The sequence below is a fragment of the Pecten maximus genome, chromosome 16 (genome assembly GCF_902652985.1).
Source record: "Pecten maximus chromosome 16, xPecMax1.1, whole genome shotgun sequence".
Lineage (NCBI taxonomy): Eukaryota > Metazoa > Mollusca > Bivalvia > Pectinida > Pectinidae > Pecten > Pecten maximus.
In genome coordinates, this window is record NC_047030.1 from 35,863,419 (window position 1) to 35,885,163 (window position 21,745).

The following is a 21,745-nucleotide window of genomic DNA, read 5'->3' on the forward strand; positions in this document are numbered from 1 at the left end:
ATTTGTCGGCACATGGGCTTCACAGAATTGATTTCATATCTGCAGATGAATATTTTTAAGAATCCATTTCAAGTCCGCAGACAAACATTTCATCAGAATCAATTTCAAATCTGCAGAAGTATCCATTTCAAATCTGCAGATGAATTTTTCGTTAAAATCCATTTTAAGTCTGCAGATAAACATTTCGTAAGAATCCATTTCAAGTCTGCAAATGAATTTTTCATCATAATCCATTTCTTGACTGCAGATAAACATTTCATCAGAATCCATTTCAAGTTTGCAGATGAATTTTTTGTTAGAATCCATTTCAAGTATGCAGTATATTTCTTTAGAATCCATTTCGAGTTGAACCATGTCTATCGCATCAAGGTGAAATGTCATGCTAAAAGTAACTGTCAATTAAAACTAGTATCAGTAGATAATTCACAAGTGAAAGTAATTATTACAGTTCATAGACTTGTGGAGGGTTGAATAATCCATTTCAAATCTGTGTCTGTTAAGTAATACACACCTGTCAATCATTATCACAAAGTTTGATGGTAATTTACTGGTAAAAATATAAATTACATTTCAAAAGTTTGTCGGAGGATTAAAATACCAATCCTTTGTCAGCGTATTACACGGAGCAGGCACCTGAACCTCCAAAGATTGCGGATCATACATACTGGCCACTCGACGATTCACCTGAAAAACAGAAGAATAAAGCCATGCCTAGTATTAGGACAACATTTTCTGTTACCCTGGACAGGGATATCCGCAGTTTTACTGTGTTGAGAATTTCTTATCTAACCCTAGGGAAAAGACAAGCTACACATGCTCTTTTACACGTTCTCAACAATTGCACTTTTGTCACGTCAACAATACCATGACGTCATGGCAACAGTACCACGATGTCACGACGACAAATCAATCATGTCACGTCAACATTTCCTTGCATTGATGTAACGTCAATATTAGATACTTAAGAGGGTAAACAGGGTAAGGGAAAAATAATCATTCACCCCTTTTTGGGGTGAGATAGGGGGATCTCAAGCCTCGGAGGAGATTGTTAAGTTCCCAAACACCCGGCAAGCCTCGTGTCTGGGAATTTAACAATCTCCCCCTCGGGTTGAAATCCCCCTATCCCACCCCAAAAGGGGTGAAAGATTCTATTAATCCTACATGTTTACTCATATACATCCTCATAATTCCTCTCGTTCTGACCTCCTCACATACAATGTTAAGACAAGATAACTGATCTAGAACGAAACCCTTGGATTTTGAATTTGTTTAAATGTTTCTATTTAAAGCTTTTGTCCAACACTATCCCTTTCTAGATGCTAACAGATATGATTTTCTTCTGGCTTTTCACACTTCTGGACTCTAACATAACTGACGAGTCCTTGGAGTGACAAAACAACTGTCTGATATCCCTAACAATACTGACGAGTCCTAGAATGACAAAACAGATGTATGATGTCCCTAACATTACTGACGAGTCGAATAAGGACGAAATAGCGGTATGATATCCCTAACATCACTGACGAGTCCTAGAATGACAAAACAGATGTATGATGTCCCTAACATTACTGACGAGTCGAATAAGGACGAAATAGCGGTATGATATCCCTAACATCACTGACGAGTCCTAGAATGACAAAACAGATGTATGATGTCCCTAACATTACTGACGAGTCGAATAAGGACGAAATAGCGGTATGATATCCCTAACATCACTGACGAGTCCTAGAATGACAAAACAGATGTATGATGTCCCTAACATCACTGACGAGTCGAATAAGGACGAAATAGCGGTATGATATCCCTAACATCACTGACGAGTCCTAGAATGACAAAACAGATGTATGATGTCCCTAACATTACTGACGAGTCGAATAAGGACGAAATAGCGGTATGATATCCCTAACATCACTGACGAGTCCTAGAAGGACAAAACAACTGTATGAAGTCCTTTAAGCATCGCTTTTATTTTCAAATTCATGATGATACACTCACAAACGAATACTGTATCATTCGTTTACATGTGATACAAATCGGGGACTTTAGGGGTTTGTAGGACTAAAAATTATACATCAGATTATAAAGGTGCGGAGTAAGGAAAGGACTAATATAGGCTGAGCCTGTAGTCCAATCCCTTTTGCCAACACCAAATCTTGATGATATTCTATGTAAAAATACATTTTTGTACCTTGTTTTTATACATGTTGTGTTGACAATAAAATATCTTAAAAGAAATTAAAGATAGGGAGAACAACAGAATTTCTTCGGTAAATAATTAATTTGTTATTCACTCAAAATTTAACAGAAAGAAAAGCTTGGATTTTTGAGGGTTGTACATGTGCTTAGCTAATACATTTCGGTATCGTATAAATTTATACAACAGTCTACTCTTGTTTATAAAGGAACACACTTATTCTTTGTCGGCACTGTTAAGTTAAGGCACACTGACGAAACCAGGGTGTTAACTGACCTGTGTCATTATGGCATTAATGTCACAAAACGCTGCTTGCTCACGGAACACCTCCACAAATTTTTGGATGTACCAACTTCCCTCTTCCCTGTTCCGGTAGGAAACGTGGCCTGCAACATGTTCGATTCTCAGTTATAATGTTTAAATAAAACATCAGAAGTATGTTCATGTCCAATATAGAGTGTTTGACTTTGTGCTATCTTCGTCATGGACCAAGAATCTAATAATATATTCTGGTAATTTTGTGTGTGCATTTTATCAATTAGGCAAAATAAATCCTTGATATGACTACATATATGTTTTAAACAAAATAAATCCTTGATATGACTACATATATGTTTTAAACAAAATAAATTGCCATACGTAAGGTTATATAAGGCCATAACAAATTAATTACAAGATTCTCATTCAATTTTTTAAAAAAAAATAAGATTAGGCTAATTTCTTTTTTATTTATAGGACTTTCTCACATTTAGAAATATGTAAAAGTTCAGAAATAAAAACATGTTCAGTGTCTGTGTCTTTATTGCTTGTATTACATGAAACAAAAGCTATAGAATTGAACTGTTACTAGAAATAGACTTTGAAGTAATTTAAAGGACAAAATGATATTTTCACAAGCCAAGTGATTAATGTAATCACCTTTTGAATGAATGGGCAGGAAAGTATTTCTTTGGTGACATGTCCTTATATTTTAAAACAGCACAGACCTATATAAACTTTATTGATTTTACAACAATCGCAAAACACGTTATATTAACTTATAACAATAATTTAAAATTACTGAAAGAAGCTTTTACCATGGAAAGTAGAATAGGCAAGGTACAGGTCCTGAAAGTTTGGGGTTAGTTGTAAGTCATTTGGAGGGCGTGCAGATAATGGCTTAGTATCAGTTTGAGCAGCATCAAATGGTACAGTTCCACCAACTGTACTATTGGCGGGATATCCAACATCTCTCATATCTATGTAAGATAAAAAAATAATGGAGGCATAATTAGCACATGACTGAATGGTATCAACCAACTCCACCAGCATTTTAATGTTGGATTCATACAAATGACATAATTCAAAACTGAAAAAGGTTACGCAAACAAGAGACAAATGACACATAAAACAGACACTTTGTACAAATGACACATCAAACAGACACTTTTTACAAATGACACACAAAACAGACACTTTTTACAAATGACACAAAACAGACACTTTGTACAAATGACACACAAAACAGACACTTTGTACAAACTACACATAAAACAGACACTTTGTACAAATGACACACAAAACAGACACTTTGTACAAATGACACATAAAACAAACACTTTGTACAAATGACACATAAAACAGACACTTTGTACAAACTACATATAAAACAGACACTTTGTACAAACTACACATAAAACAGACACTTTGTACAAACTACACATAAAACAAACACTTTGTACAAACTACACATAAAACAGACACTTTGTACAAATAATACACACAAAACAGACACTTTGTACAAATGACACATAAAACAGACACTTTTTACAAATGACACATAAAACAAACACTTTTTACAAATGACATATAAAACAGACACTTTGTACAAATGACACGAAACAGACACTTTGTACAAACTACACATTAAACAGACACTTTGTACAAACTACACATTAAACAGACACTTTGTACAAATGACACGAAACAGACACTTTGTACAAATGACACAAAACAGACACTTTGTACAAATGGCACATAAAATAGACACTTTGTACAAATGACACATCAAACAGACATTTTGTACAAATGTCACAAAAAACAGACACTTTGTACAAACTACACATAAAACAAACACTTTGTACAAACTACACATAAAACAGACACTTTGTACAAACTACACATAAAACAAACACTTTGTACAAACTACACATAAAACAGACACTTTGTACAAATAATACACACAAAACAGACACTTTGTACAAATGACACATAAAACAGACACTTTTTACAAATGACACATAAAACAAACACTTTTTACAAATGACACATAAAACAGACACTTTTTACAAATGACACAAAACAGACACTTTGTACAAATGACACATAAAACAGACACTTTGTACAAATGACACACAAAACAGACACTTTGAACAAATGACACACAAAACAGACACTTTGTACAAACTACACATAAAACAGACACTTTGTACAAATGACATATAAAACAGACACTTTGTACAAATGACACGAAACAGACACTTTGTACAAACTACACATTAAACAGACACTTTGTACAAATGACACAAAAAACAGACACTTTGTACAAACTACACATAAAACAGACACTTTGTACAAATGACATATAAAACAGACACTTTGTACAAATGACACGAAACAGACACTTTGTACAAATGACACAAAAAACAGACACTTTGTACAAATGACACATAAAACAGACACTTTGTACAAATGACACACATAAAACAGACCCTTTGTACAAATCAAAAACAAAACAGACACTTTGTACAAATGACACATAAAACAGACACTTTGTACAAATGACACATGAAACAGACACTTTGTACAAACTACATATCAAACAGACACTTTGTACAAACTACACATTAAACAGACACATTGTACAAACTACACATTAAACAGACACTTTGTACAAATGACACGAAACAGACACTTTGTACAAATGACACAAAACAGACACTTTGTACAAATGGCACATAAAATAGACACTTTGTACAAATGACACATAAACAGACACTTTGTACAAATGACACATAAAACAGACACTTTGTACAAACTACACATAAAACAGACACTTTGTACAAACTACACATCAAACAGACACTTTGTACAAATGACACACAAAACAGACACTTTGTACAAATGACACATAAAACAGACACTTTGTACAATCGACACATAAAACAGACACTTTGTACAATTGACATGCTTAAGTCAAACCAGAATGACCTGTCACGTTGACCTTGAATATCTAAAGTGGGTAGTTCCATTTGTGCACAGGCGTGTTAGCAAAATATATACATTGTAGATCAGGAATACTACTGTGTCCAGCAGGGTGCTGTGTTGGACCATTCGTTTTTGTCATTTTATATTGACAACACAGGGATTGTATCATTTATTTTCGATGCATGGTTTACACATATTCAAGTAACTATGTAATCAATCATTCTCATATTAACAGTTTTGTCGCTAAATCTAGACCAGTATAAATACAAACGATGCAGCTGATGATAAGGTTAATTACATCATAAACAACTAACAGATATACATCTATATTATACAAAGCACATATTTCTCCGAAATAACTATAGACTCGTCTGTAATCAATATGCTAATCAAAGTTCAACACCACATGTTATTCTGGTCGGACTATACCAAATTTAACCATACATACTTGGTAATTATATGAATAGGTCAAATTGTGTAGTTACCTCCTCTGCAAGAATTCATCAAAAACAACTTAGGCTTCCCCGTCATTACAGGACACTCTCGAGGGCTGAACACCTTCAATACATCATTTTGTACGTAGATTGGCTTTCCGTCCACGCCGTACATTTTCTCACTGTTACCATGACAAAGGAAAGCAACAATCAGAGAGTCTACTGCGGGCAACCCTTGATACGCAGCAAATTCTTTCAAAGTGTTCTTCATAGCCTGCAGGAAAGAAAATTACAAAACTATATCTTTCTGGTTTAAATTCATACCTTATTTATACCACAATGTAGATATGAACAAGCATGCTGGGTCAGGGTATTGCTAAACCAGCCCCCACTGAAATTGGCGACAACAGTGACCTTACATGACCTTGATCCAAAATCCTTTGAACTTAATCTGTAGCTACTCAAACTGAAGTTACATACCAACTTTAACACACATACCTTGAAGCATGGCCGAGAAAAGTGCAGAAAAATGAGTGCCGGTTGGCTGGCCGGGTGGACAGACAGGTAGACAGACAGACAGACAGATGTACAGACAGGTAGACAGACAGTCGTACGGGGAGGAAACATATAGCCCCCCCCCACCCCCACCCCCACCCCCTGTGTCACCAATAGTAACGACTATGGTTGGTTGGTAGAAAGATGTTGGAGGTGATGTCCGATGAACAAACACATCCCTATATCTCTCCAAGTCACAAGAGGATAATGATATTTCCCAGAACACAAATTTAACATACCTCTCCTGTCAAGTTATCTTTGGCATCGACTTGGAACCCCAGATCAGTGAAGAGACTCTGTAGTTCTTCCCTGTTCACATTCGTACCGACTCTTGGATCCATCAGAGAGTCCAGGGTGTAGTCCTTATTGTTGATAATGAGGCAGTAACCTCTCGGCTTCGACTCCATTCGATAAGTCTGTAATTACAAATGGCATCTTTGAGAGATTTGAGTAAAATATTTGTCCGGCAGTATAGGACCAAAAAATAAAGACATTGTATGTGTGTAGAAGGAAACGTGAGATATTATATTGTAAGGAAACGTGACATATTATATTGTAAGGAAACGTGAGATATTATATTGTGAGGAAACGTGAGATATTATATTGTGAGGAAACGTGAAATATTATATTGTAAGGAAATGTAACATATTATATTGTAAGGTAACATGACATATTATATTGTAAGAAAACGTGACATATTATATTGTAAGGAAATGTGAGATATTATATTGTAAGGAAATGTGAAATATTATATTGTAAGGAAACGTGAAATATTATATTGTAAGGAAACGTGACATATCATATTGTAAGGAAACGTGAGATATTATATTGTAAGGAAACGTGACATATTATATTGTAAGGAAACATGACATATTATATTGTAAGGTAACATGACATATTATATTGTAAGGAAACATGACATATTATATTGTAAGGTAACATGACATATTATATTGTAAGGTAACATGACATATTATATTGTAAGGAAACGTGACATATTATATTGTAAGGAAATGTGACATATTATATTGTAAGGAAACATGACATATTATATTGTAAGGTAACATGACATATTATATTGTAAGGAAACGTGGGATATTATATTGTAAGGAAACGTGACATATTACATTGTAAGGAAATGTGAAATATTATATCGTAAGGAAAAGTGACATATTATATTGTAAAGAAACGTGAGATATTATATTGTGAGGAAACGTGAAATATTATATTGTAAGGAAACGTGAGATATTATATTGTAAGGAAACGTGAGATATTATATTGTAAGGTAACATGACATATTATATTGTAAGGAAACGTGAGATATTATATTGTAAGGTAACATGACATATTATATTGTGAGGAAACGTGAAATATTATATTGTAAGGAAATGTGAAATATTATATCGTAAGGAAACGTGACATATTATATTGAAAGGAAATGTGAGATATTATATTGTGAGGAAATGTGAAATATTAAATCGTAAGGAAACGTGACATATTATATTGTAAGGAAATGTGAAATATTATATTGTAAGAAAACGTGACATATTATATTGTAAGGAAACGTGAGATATTATATTGTAAGGAAACGTGAGATATTATATTGTGAGGAAACGTGAAATATTATATTGTAAGGAAACGTGACATATTATATTGTAAGGAAACGTGAGATATTATATTGTAAGGAAAAGTTACATATTATATTGTTTTATAAAATCATTTCTGTGGGTAGTTTCTGTATTAACAACCCTGAGTCCTCTTGTAGGGTAGATTTGTAGGGATGGATACATGGAGATAGACAGATTTTATTCTGACTTTTGGACTTCATGGTCCTTTGCTGTCAGTTCAATACAATCAAAGACAATTTTTTGTACATGATTTTATATGACATCATTAACAATTCAAATATCATTCTGATTATTCAAATTTGATTTAAATGTATACAATGTAAATTTAGTATTTGTATTAAAATGTCTAAATATTTTACGAAGACCAGAATAACAATGGATTATCTACAGTAGTTGGTTTCTCCTGTGATGATCAAGAGAAAATCCGAAAGATCTGACAGTTGATGATGATAAAATTTCCTGTGGCAGAATGTTCTAGATATTAATCATGACAGCCATCTTGGAAATGGAACTGACCCTAAAAATAACGACATTTTGTCAGCATCATCTCTGGACCATTTCAGGAAAGTTAGAGCCAAATCCCTCTGGAACTTGAGAAGAAGTTTGAAAAGTGTTTTTCAAGATGGCAGCCATCTTGGGTTTCAGCAAGACTCGAAAAGTGACAACACGTTCAGGACTATCTTGGTATTATTGGAGGCAAGATTAAGCAGAACCTCACTGGTAGAACTTGAGGAGAATTTTGAAGTGTATTTTTCAAGATGGCAGCCATCTTGAATTTCATACTGACAAAAAATAGCAACACTTTGTTAATACTTCTTAGGATCATTTCAGTTAAGTTTGAGCTGAATCTCACTCCTGGAACTTGAGAAGAAGTTTGAAATGTAAACATTTTATTGACAGAGCAAATCAGTCACAGATAATGGCTATAGGTCAATTCAAGTCAAATGAACTGAAAAAGGCCAATGGGGCCTGTATCACTATCCTGAATATTTTGGTTATTATATAGCAAAACACTCAACTAATATATAACATACTTTTCCCAGTTTGGGATCTGCTACACAATACCATGTTCTGCCAGTCAACACATTCCTTTACCATGTACTACCAGTCAACACATTCTGTACCATGTACTACCAGTCAACACATTCTGTACCATGTACTACCAGTCAACACATTCTGTACCATGTACTTCCAGTCAACACATTCCTTTACCATGTACTACCAGTCGACACATTCTGTACCATGTACTGCCAGTCAACACATTCTGTAACATGTACTACCAGTCAACACATTCTGTACCATGTACTACCAGTCAACACATTCTGTACCATGTACTACCAGTCAACACATTCTGTACCATGTACTTCCAGTCAACACATTCCTTTACCATGTACTACCAGTCGACACATTCTGTACCATGTACTGCCAGTCAACACATTCTGTAACATGTACTACCAGTCAACACATTCTGTACCATGTACTACCAGTCGACACATTCTGTACCATGTACTACCAGTCAACACATTCCTTTACCATGTACTACCAGTCGACACATTCTGTACCATGTACTTCCAGTCAACACATCCCTTTACCATGTACTACCAGTCGACACAATCCTTTACTGTGTACTACCAGTCAACTCATTCCTAATTATAAGTTTACCATGTGCAACTGCCCTACGTAGGTTTCGAACTCGCAATCCAGAGGTGGAGGGGATAGATGATTGACAATGCACCAAGGCATAATCTGTACTGAACAACTTGAAAAGCATGAATTACACTCTTAAGATTATTATTTGTCTTTTTTTTTTACTTTAGCAAAATCTTTACTGTGAGAAATCACAATGCTTAATTTTTATCCAGGCCAATAAAAAATGATGCTACAAACAGCAAGCTTTTTTTCATTGTATACATATGTATACAATTTGTTAGTCATAGAAATGGTTCTGTTTCACGCAGTTTAAACCTATAGCATTACAGTTATAATTATACAGTTGTTTTAACTTACTGGTCTTTCTGCTGAAGCTCGCTGGTAGGCCGTCCCAACTTCTATAAAACAAAATATTTATATTGTTTATGAAAATATTGTAGATTTTTGAAATCAAACTCCACAAAAATGAGGTTACCAAACAAATAAACATGTTCTGTTTGGAAACAATAAGTAGGTATATTTTTAATACAGTTCCTGTACATTAACTGAAAATCTCAGGTAGGATACATTTTTAATACAATACCTGTACATTTACTGAAAACCTCAGGTAGGTACATTTTTATACAATACCTGTACATTTACTGAAAACCTCAGGTAGGTACATTTTTATACAATACCTGTATATTTACTGAAAATCTCAGGTAGGTACATTTTTATACAATACCTGTACATTTACTGAAAATCTCAGATAGGTACATTTTTATACAATACCTGTATATTTACTGAAAATCTCAGGTAGGTACATTTTTATACAATACCTGTACATTTACTGAAAACCTCAGGTAGGTACATTTTTATACAATCTAATATCTGTGCATTCACAGTTTTCTGAAGAACTGTCAAAATTATTGACGGGCAAGAAGACAAATAAAGGGCCGTAACTCTGTAATGACTGGACCATGAGTGGACTTTTATGGAATGCTTAGTAAATATAAAGAATGATAAAGTTATGTTCAGTGACTCTGTAGGACAAGTCTACCACAATATCATATTTGAGATGTACTTTGTATAGTGTTATATGAATTATCACCCGCACAATGGGAATAGCGTCATAAGATCATTACGTCATAATCACATACTATATTTAGAAATTTATGGGAGCCGCATTTTATGTACAATAGGGTTCCAAAAATGTTGTAAAAATTGTCCTGATGAAGCCGACATAAGGCGAAACCGGTCGACGATGTAATAAAAGTTTGGAAAGTTACCACTTCTACTGCTGTTGTGATCGATACACTTATCGAATATCATATTTATTCACAAATAATTCCCTGACTTCTGAGAATCACTTTCTTTTTTTTACAGAATTTTGAAATAGTCAGATAAAGTGGTTCACAAAGAAAAACCCTCCAAAAACTGAGCACTAGGGGAAGATGGCTTATTGAGTATAAATATGGTGCCATACACAGGCAATATTCCTTCACGTGAAAAGGGCAAAAAAGTTAAATTCACGTGAAGGAATATTGCCTGTGTAATAGACCCATAATTTACATAAAAGGTATACAAACGTATACATAATGTACATACCATTTCCTGGCGCTGGGGCATCTGCTGTTTCCATGACGACATCATCATCTCCACTCTGACCAGCTGTGTTCCCTGTTGCTATGTGGCCCCCTGATTGTGAGGTCGTGGCAATATGTTCTGGTTGTGAGGTCGTGGCAATATGTTCTGGTTGTGAGGTCGTGGCTATGTGTTCTGGTTGTGAGGTCGTGGCAATATGCCCCTCTGTTTGCGACTTATTTGGAATGGAAATCCCTGGTTGAGAGGTTGTTGCTATGTGGCTCCCTGGTTGTGAGGTTGTTGCTATGTAGCTCCCTGGTTGTGAGGTTGTTGCTATGTAGCTCCCTGGTTGTGAGGTTGTTGCTATGTGGCTCCCTGGTTGTGAAGAGGAATTCCCTGGGATTTTTGCTGTTGGCAGTATCCTAGCTCCTGAGGGGGTCATCAAACTACAGGGCAGACTTGCTGGTCCAGTCTGCCACTCAGCCGATGGCTGGTAATGAGTGGCACTACTCTCCTCTGAAAACTACAACAGTCTGGATATAAAGCAACAAGTAATCTCAAAGCCAGTACAAAACTTTCATCTCAAAGAGCAAAGGGCAACAACTCTATAAAAGAGACCACATTTTGCTTGATTTCAGTTCTCCACAGTACTGTAAAGATCTACCCATACCTAATTTAGGCATAAGGTCATATATACTGTAATGTCATATATGATGTAATGTCATAAATATCATGTAATACATACCCTAATGTCATGCATACCGTAATGTCATATATACCATAATGACATACATACAGGGGTCGACATTAAGGCTTGTCCGCTTGTCCGGTACCAGACTAAATTGCTGTCGGAAAAGTGAATGTATCAAAACACTTGTCCGACGGGACAAGTAACCAATATTGTCTTCATGTTGTTTATTTAAATCAACATTCACAAGACTTCACCTTATACCTATGATAAAAAAGAAACAAAAACATGGATAGTGTACATTGTAAGTCACTTGTTCATAACGAAAATAGTTTAATTTGGAACACTATGCAGATGATATCGAAGCTTTCTGTGTTTTTTAAAAATATTCAATCGGTCCCACTAAAGTGGCAACAGATACTGATTCTATCCGACTCGTTATTTACTGCAAGATTTAGCAAATAAAGTATTTCACATTTTTATGCACTATTGCATTTCTACAACTTAATGTTCATGTTTTAATCGGTTTATTTCTATTCTTACAAGACTAGTTTAGTTTCTATAAATTGAAAATAGGCAGTCAGTATCGGTTTTTTTTTTTTTCATTATGTAACTTTGACAAAACACCACTAAATATCAGTAATATACATTGCAATGTTATCATTTTACTGCATGACACAGACATTGAAAAAACATCATTAAACTTAATTGAAAATTTTTCAAGTGGGACAAGTGATAATTCCATTCAGACAAGTGAACATAAATGTTACTAATGTCCAAATGGACAAGTGCAGAAAAAAGTTAATGTCGACCCCTGACATACCCTAATACTATAATGTCATAAATAATGTAATGTTATAATGTCATAATACTGTAATGTCATGATGTCATACACGTCGCAATTTCATGATATCATAATGTCATACATACCGAAACGTAATAATGTTGTAATGTCATGATACCATAATGTCATACATGTTGTTATGCCATGATACCATAATGTCATGATACCATAATGCCATGATACCATAATGTCATGATACCATAATGTCATGATACCATCATGTCGTAATGTCATAATAACATAATTTCATACATGTTGTAATGTCATTATACCATACCATAATGCCATACATGTCATACATGTTGTTATGCCATGATACCATAATGTCAGACATGCTGTAATGTCATACATGCCATAATTTCTTATATACAGTGGAACTTCGTTAACTCGAAGTCGACGGGACCACGAAAAAACTTCGAGTTATCCGAGTGTTCGAATTAAGCGAGTTATCGTTTTTGGTGAAAAGTTTGGTCAATATTGTCAACATTATATAATCATTATAACTTCGCTCTGTCGCTCATCAGTTTAGTGTGAAGACTGGTCAATACATGTAAATATATATGTAATGTTTCGTTATGTCACTTGTAATTTGGTGTAGTTTTGCCGATATACAGTCACGATAAAGTTTCTTTCACTTAGTCACTTCAATAACGATCTGATGTGCAAGTCATGTTTGCAAAAGGTAAACGATAAAACGGAATTCGACAAATAACAAGTTATTAATGTCAAAACAAATAACCGTTTAAGTTTAACACAGATTGCATACAAAACGTAACAAAACCATTACCTTTTATTGCACATGTATAAAATACTGTTTGATCGACCTACTTACTTTTTATTGATAACCACGCCATTTCCATGTGTATTAGCACCGGAAGTTGGGCTGCGCATGTGCGTATAAAATGTTACTGTAACTGAGTTGGCGTTTTATCCGATTTAATAGACAGCACTGACCGTTACAGTTGTACTCTGAACACCTCGGCAGTAATTACGCTATTGTTTCAGCAGTTTAAAGATTTAATAGGCGCCGGTGACTGTGTCATTTCTACACCTGTAAAAAATATCAGCCGGGTAGATCTACCGGTGTGTCCGCTTGAGCGAACGGGTAGATGAGTTGTTGACTATCGTGTGTACTGATATCGGCGACCGCCTTGGGAAATTACCTGATGTAAGTAAAGCAGTAATTTTTATCACCAAGACTTGTTGTTATAAGATTCAGCCGACAATTTCTTTTATGAATTTATGAAACACTTATAATAACATGTAGTTTAGTAGTGCCGATATGTTCAGTATTACAAACGGAATTTAACGTTAGCTCTTAAAAAATGTCGGCATTTGCCACCGATCGACGAAAATTATACTTCGAGTTATTCGAACATTTCAAGTAGGATTTTTATTGTTGGGACCAAATTTTTACTTCGTATTATCCGAGTTTTTCGAGTTATCCGAATTCGAATTTTCCGAGTTTTTTTTACTAAGATAAAGAGAGATTCGGCCGGGACCGGCGAGGTACTTCGAGTTAAGCGGGGTATTCGAGTTATCCGAGTTCGAGTTAACGAAGTTCCACTGTACATGTATTGCCAACTTGGTTAGAATGCCTGAAAGTCAAAATGATTCTTTATGAATTATGGTTTGCAGATAGCCCGATCCTGTACTGTGGGTTACCTGCCACAAAGTTAGCCCGATCCTGTACTGTGGGTTACCTGCCACAAAGATAGCCCGATCCTGTACTGTGGGTTACCTGCCACAAAGATAGCCCGATCCTGTACTGTGGGTTACCTGCCACAAAGATAGCCCGATCCTGTACTGCGGGTTACCTGCCACAAAGTTAGCCCGATCCTGTACTGTGGGTTACCTGCCACAAAGATAGCCCAATCCTGTACTGTGGGTTACCTGCCACAAAGATAGCCCGATCCTGTACTGTGGGTTACCTGCCACAAAGTTAGCCCGATCCTGTACTGTGGGTTACCTGCCACAAAGATAGCCCGATCCTGTACTGTGGGTTACCTGCCACAAAGATAGCCCGATCCTGTACTGTGGGTTACCTGCCACAAAGATAGCCTGATCCTGTACTGTGGGTTACCTGCCACAAAGATAGCCCGATCCTGTACTGTGGGTTACCTGCCACAAAGATAGCCCGATCCTGTACTGTGGGTTACCTGCCACAAAGTTAGCCCGATCCTGTACTGTGGGTTACCTGCCACAAAGTTAGCCCGATCCTGTACTGTGGGTTACCTGCCACAAAGATAGCCCGATCCTGTACTGTGGGTTACCTGCCACAAAGATAGCCCGATCCTGTACTGTGGGTTACCTGCCACAAAGTTAGCCCGATCCTGTACTGTGGGTTACCTGCCACAAAGTTAGCCCGATCCTGTACTGTGGGTTACCTGCCACAAAGATAGCCCGATCCTGTACTGTGGGTTACCTGCCACAAAGATAGCCCGATCCTGTACTGTGGGTTACCTGCCACAAAGATAGCCCGATCCTGTACTGTGGGTTACCTGCCACAAAGATAGCCCGATCCTGTACTGTGGGTTACCTGCCACAAAGATAGCCCGATCCTGTACTGTGGGTTACCTGCCACAAAGATAGCCCGATCCTGTACTGTGGGTTGCCTGCCACAAAGATAGCCCAATCCTGTACTGTGGGTTACCTGCCACAAAGATAGCCCGATCCTGTACTGTGGGTTACCTGCCACAAAGATAGCCCGATCCTGTACTGTGGGTTACCTGCCACAAAGTTAGCCCGATCCTGTACTGTGGGTTACCTGCCACAAAGTTAGCCCGATCTTGTACTGTGGGTTACCTGCCACAAAGTTAGCCCAATCCTGTACTATGGGTTACCTGCCACAAAGTTAGCCCGATCCTGTACTATGGGTTACCTGCCACAAAGTGACTTTTGAGAAGAAAGATTGAGTGAATCCATCGAGGTCGACTCGGAAATGGTTTACCGGGTAAGCTTTAATGAGCACAGGGAAAGTTCTCTCAAAGGGAAGGACTGTTTAGTTGTACTGCAGACTTAAGTTTGGTGTTGTAAGCTATACTGAAGAATATAATGGTAATCAAGAGGTGATCAGCTTTGGCTATTCAATTCAATTGTAAAAAAAAAAAAAATCTGCTTTTTTAGATACAGGTGGTGAGAGACAAGTTTAAATGTAAATGCTTGATATTGAAATTGATCTAACATCCTGTTTTGTCTACAGCAGAGATTGAATTACCATGGATTTGTAAAGCTTGTAGTTGGTCTTTGGAAAAAAATTGTAGAATAAGCCAGCTTCATCAAACAGCCTGGAGAACGATTTAACTCATACAGCCCACAGAACTTTTCAAATCAATCAGCCCACAGAATGTTTTCAATCATACAGTCTACAAAATGTTTTAAATTGTGGACCCTGAGGAATGTACTTTGAATTACACAAACCGTGGAAATTATGCAGCTAATTAAGTTACATAAATTGACAAATGGTGAAAAAAAATATGTATATTTCAAATAAATCATATGTCACAAATATGTCAGGGTGAGAACAAGGGCCATAACTCCATATATAGTGGTACAGGAGAGATGCTCCTATGAATTTTGGAGTTGTTGTCTATTGAGACAAATTAAAGACGATACACCCCTAATGCAACTAACTGATGTATGGTCAAACAAGGGCCATAACTCCATATATAGTGGTACAGGAGAGATGCTCCAATGAATTTTGGAGTTGTTGTCTATTGAGACAAATTAAAGATGATACACCCCTAATGCAACTAACTGATGTATGGTCAAACAAGGGCCATAACTCCATATATAGTGGTACAGGAGACCTATTTTACCTGTGCGGGAATTGGCTCTATATTGATGAAGTGCTGGCTCGTGACAGATGATGGCCTGGGTGGTTCAGGTGGTCTTTGTGTATTTCTATTCAGATCTTCTTGACCCTGCCTGAAGGGGACAGGAAGGCCCCTCAATATATGTTCATTATCCTCCACTGTGTTTGCTAAATCTTCATGTCCAGAATCTCGCAAACATCTCAAAAATTTCTTATAAGCTTTTGGTCCTCGTCTTACTAAATCGTCCAAAAGTTTTCGAACTTTATCTGCTCTTGTTTTTTCAGCCTGAAATATTCATCAAAAAAAAATATTCACCAGAAAAATATTCATCAGAAAAATTAATACATTCATTAGAAAATCTTAAATAGCGTAATGTAGATTATCTGCAACTTAAACTTCAGTATTGAACAAGAGATCCCAGAGGGATCTTGGCGCCCACCATTGAATGATCTTTATAGGTTCCATGTCAGATTGATCTTTTCTCTACTTTTCCCTTCCTCTAAGTCTTACTAATCTGTGTAAATTCAGAAACAGCCCTCTAGTACTTTTCAAACAAGGGGAACCTATATATAAAATTTAAGATTTAGCGATAATGGCTGTCTGTCGGCCATGTTGTTTTTGGATTGGTCCCAAAATGCAATACCAGTGACCAAAGGGAACCTACATATGAAATTGGAGAAAGATCCCTTAAGCACTTTCTGAAAAATAGCGATAACAAACTTCAATTGTCAAAATACAAGATGGCTGCCTGTCGGCCAGGTTGTTTTCTGACTGGTCTCAAAATCCAATATGGATAACTAGGCACAGAGGGCAACCTACAAATGAAATTTCAGAAAGATCCTTTCAGCAATTTCTGATTAATAACAAACTTCAATTGTCAAAATCCAAGATGGCTGCCTGTCGGCCATTTTGTTTTCCGATTAGTCTCAAAATGCAATATGCATAACTAGGCACCGAGGGGAACCTACATATGAAATTTCCGAAAGATCCCTATATTACTTTCTGAGAAATAGCGATAAAAAACTTCAATTGTCAAAATCCAAGATGGCTGCCTGTCGGCCATGTTGTTTTCCGATTAGTCTCAAAATGCAATATGCATAACTAGACAGCGAGGCGAACCTACATATGAAATTTCAGAAAGATTCCTTCATTACTTTCTGAGAAATAGTGATAACAAACTTCAATTGTCAAAATCCAAGATGGCTGCCCGTCGGCCATGTTGTTTTCCGATTGGTCTCAAAATGCAATATGCATAACTAGGCACCAAGAGGAACCTACATATGAAAATTCAGAAAGATCCCTTCATTACTTTCTGAGAAATAGCGATAACAAACTTCAATTGTCAAAATACAAGATGGCTGCCTGTCGGCCATGTTGTTTTCCGATTAGTTTCAAAATACAATATGCATAACTAGGCACTAAGGGGAACCATATATATGAAATTTGAGAAAGATCCCTTTAGTACTTTCTGAGAAATAGCGAAAACAAACTTCAATTGTCAAAATCCAAGATGGCTGCCTGTCAGCCATGTTGTTTTCCGATTGGTCTCGAAATGCAATATACATAACTAGGCACCAAGGGGAACCTACATATGAAATTTCAGAAAGATCCCTTCATCACTTTCTGAGAAATAGCGATAACAAACTTCAATTGTCAAAATCCAAGATGGCTGCCTGTCGGCCATGTTGTTTTCCGATTGGTCTCAAAATGCAATATGCATAACTAGGCACCAAGGGGAACCTACATATGAAATTTAAGAAAGATCCCTTTAGTACTTTCTGAGAAATAGCGATAACAAACTTCAATTGTCAAAATCCAAGATGGCTGCCTGTCGGCCATGTTGTTTTCCGATTGGTCTCAAAATGCAATATGCATAACTAGGCACCAAGGGAAACATACATATGAAATTTCAGAAAGATCCCTTCATTACTTTCTGAGAAATAGCGATAACAAACTTCAATCGACAAAATCCAAGATGGCTGCCCGTCGGCCATGTTGTTTTCCGATTGGTCTCAAAATGCAATATGCATAACTAGACACCAAGGGGAACCTACATATGAAATTTGAGAAAGATCCCTTCAGCACTTTCTGAGGATTAGCGATAACAAGAATTGTTTACGGACGGACGGACGGACGGACGACGGACCACGGACGCAGGGCGATTTGAATAGCCCACCATCTGATGATGGTGGGCTAAAAAGATGCTACTGTGGTAAAAGTGGATATTCAATGATTAAATGCTTCGCATGATAAATTCTTTTCTTATTTCAGAAAGCACAAATTCTTCACTGTTGTTTTAAAATCATCGATATTTTCTTTACCTTCATCATTTGTCTTAGTCTATTATAATGTATGATATGCAAATATGTGACATCATCAAATCAATTATGTCATGACATTACCGTTACTTTTTTGCACAAGATCATACAGTGTAAAACAATATAGTCTATGGGAAATACATCAAGTTAGCAGCGTAGTGGGGGAGGATGGCTGACAGCCGATCTAGTAAAGTGAATGAGATGATACTGTTTAAAACAATATCATAGTCTATGGAAAATACATCAAGTTAGCAGTGTAGTGGTGGAGGAGGGCCGACAGCCGATCTAGTAAAGGGAGCGAGATCATGAAATACAAAAAAACAAGGCAATTTCTAGGATGAATCCCATTTCCACACTGGATATAGGTCAAAGGTTAAAATATAGGTCAGAGTGACCTACTTTTGATATATGATACACTGCTTCCCCTAGGTGAACTCATGTCCCATGTATGAAGTTCCATTGACAGTGAGGACTAGAATAGAGCCATGCAGGAAAATGTGTGGAAGAACAGAAAGATGGGAGGACAGACACAGGGACAAATAAGAGATTTCAGACGTAAAAATACTGAACCTGTATGTATTCCATCATTATAGGGGTAAATATCCCCTCTGTGACCAACAGGTCCCACATTTCTGCGTCTGGATGGAGATCATTGACCAGCCTGATCCGGGTCTTCCGCAGAGCATCTTTATGAATCTTCTCCATACTCTACATCTGTCAGCTATGCATTCTTAAAAACTGAACAAAATATATATGGATTCAATTTCATTGGGCTTTTAAATTTTTTTAACAACTTCTTTTAATTTACCATATTCAAGAGTCCCTGGAGTGTTAAATCCTTATATCAAGCATTGAATAGGTTTTGGGAAAGCTAAGTTAACTGCTTGGATAGCTAGATTAAAGAATTCAAAGATGTTTTCCGGGAGATAATGACACTCTAGCTTTCAATAATCAACATACAAATGAATATACAAAAGTCTAAAAATATATCTTTCTCTAAATATTAACTTAATAAAATATATATACAGTTATTCAGTATATTATTCAGGATACGAATTAAACCTTTTACCCCTACTGACCATATTGGACTTCAAATGATTAATGAATGGCAGAGTCCATTAAAGTTATTTAGGGGTGAAGGGTTAAACCTGCTTCATAAGCTGTTTCACTTTTCTAGGACATGTCAGTGATGTTTATATAGGCCGGACTAAAGTTGTAAAAATAAAGCTACAGTGAATAGATCATTGACCAGGGAAAGCAGAGAAATCGAAAGGAACCAGAAAAAGTGTCAAACTTGCTATATGGAAGGGGAGACAGCCCTGCAGTTTCATTTAGATATTGAATAATTTAGAAGCTAGATCACTGATAAAGAGTAATTAATTAATACAGAATGAAAAACTATAAATTACATACTTTCTGTTATTAAATGTGTAAAAGTTGAGGAAAGGTGACTGTCTGCTTATCATACTCTATTGTTCAATAAATACCGGCGGTTTATACACAACTCCATAGTCATCTAACAGAGGAAGTGTTCGGAGTGCAGGTAATTTGGATGAATATTGCACATGCAGATTGCCGCACTTGTCTATTTAAGTCTGTACATCTGCGTAGTTCATCATTTATAAGGAAAGTCCTGACAGGACAGCTCAGATCAACTCTCTCTTCTTTACTCGTTAGTCAGAATAAAAGTCTTGACAAGACTGGTTTGGCTCTCTCCCTTATAAGAATAGTTGTAGGTAGGCTATGTAGGGTAATTTTAGACATGATACTGTTAGGGACAGAGTAGTATATTTTACAAGTCGTGGTCGTAGGTTAGTAGAGTAAGCCGTGTAGCCTATAGAGCATCAGTCGCCGTCTTTTCCATAGGAGCTCAGCCGTGTAGCATTTAGAATTATGTCATCGTCTTTTTTATAGGAGTAGGACCATGTAGCCGCTAGTTTACTAATTATATATGTAACCCTGGTAAATACTAGCCGCAATAATATACTACTCGGTTAGGGAGATCTTAATTTCTCTTTGGCTCGATCGGTTGAGCGTAAGACTAGTAATATAAGCCAGAGATTCCTGGTTCGATCCCTAGCGGAGGCAGTGATTTAAAATAAATTAATCCTGCACTTTGTTACATATAAATAAACAACTGTCATATTTCCGTAGAGTAGTCATTGTATGTGTATTAGAGTGTCTGACAGAGTTGTATATCTTGAGTTTGTGTTTATTTACCAGACTTCACTCACAAATCATGACTCAGAATGTAAGAACCTGACGGACCCAAGATCAGCAAACCTGGGTATAGATATGTTAAGGTGTTGGTTTGAGGTGGAAAGCCGCTCCCTTTACAAATGTACTCCTCACCAAAACGTTTTTGCTTCTTTTGGAAAATACAGCCTATCTCGAGATTTTGAGGGTATTCCCAACCTGACAAACTGTTTCAGGAAGCTTATATAGCATGTACAGTATTTACATTAAATGTACCTGTATTACAGAATTTTCAGTACATGCAATTTGTTCCTAATCATATAAATCATGATTAAGGACAAGAGATCGGGCTTCATAGATGAATCTAAAGCCTATGTTTGACGGCACAGGTAAGCAGGGAGGAAAACGTGATTTATAAACGTTTAAGAATTACTTCTAAAATTATCATGTGATTCATTTCTTACTTACCAAGGCTACGGTTACGATTTCATAGACCATCATGGCTTGATCAAAATGAAAGTAAACGTCACTAAAATGTTTGTAATTCTCTTCGATATTTTTGTTGTGACATTAGAAGCGTTTTAATGATGGCGAATTCCGGGAAATCCAATCGC

The 21,745-nt window shown here is 36.5% G+C and overlaps 1 protein-coding gene across 2 annotated transcripts; it reads right to left on the reverse strand.

The window, feature by feature from the left end:
• Positions 1–58: 58 nt before the first annotated feature.
• On the reverse strand, positions 59–21,713 carry LOC117314744 (cell death protein 3-like). Of its 2 annotated transcripts, XM_033868836.1 has the most exons (11): positions 21,600–21,713; positions 19,506–19,673; positions 16,621–16,902; positions 11,638–11,793; positions 11,295–11,607; positions 10,065–10,105; positions 6,669–6,845; positions 5,926–6,148; positions 3,271–3,432; positions 2,471–2,580; positions 59–684 (listed from the first exon to the last, which is right to left on the reverse strand). In XM_033868836.1, the coding sequence occupies exons 2-11, from the start codon at positions 19,638–19,640 to the stop codon at positions 571–573; spliced, it is 1,713 nt and encodes a 570-aa protein (XP_033724727.1). In that variant the 5' UTR covers positions 19,641–19,673; positions 21,600–21,713; the 3' UTR covers positions 59–570. The 2 variants fall into 2 exon arrangements, with proteins under 2 accessions (XP_033724727.1, XP_033724726.1); XM_033868835.1 differs by having other exon boundaries at positions 11,295–11,793.
• Between the last annotated feature and the right edge of the window lie 32 nt (positions 21,714–21,745).

Coding starts and splice junctions, on each gene's coding strand:
- LOC117314744 (XM_033868835.1), bottom strand. CDS start 19,640: ATGGAGAAGATTCATAAAGATGCTCTGCGGAAGACCCGGATCAGGCTG. Junction 10,106..11,294: donor TGCCCCAGCGCCAGGAAATG/GTATGTACATTA, acceptor TTTGTTTTATAG/AAGTTGGGACGGCCTACCAG. Junction 6,846..10,064: donor GAGCTTCAGCAGAAAGACCA/GTAAGTTAAAAC, acceptor TTGTAATTACAG/ACTTATCGAATGGAGTCGAA.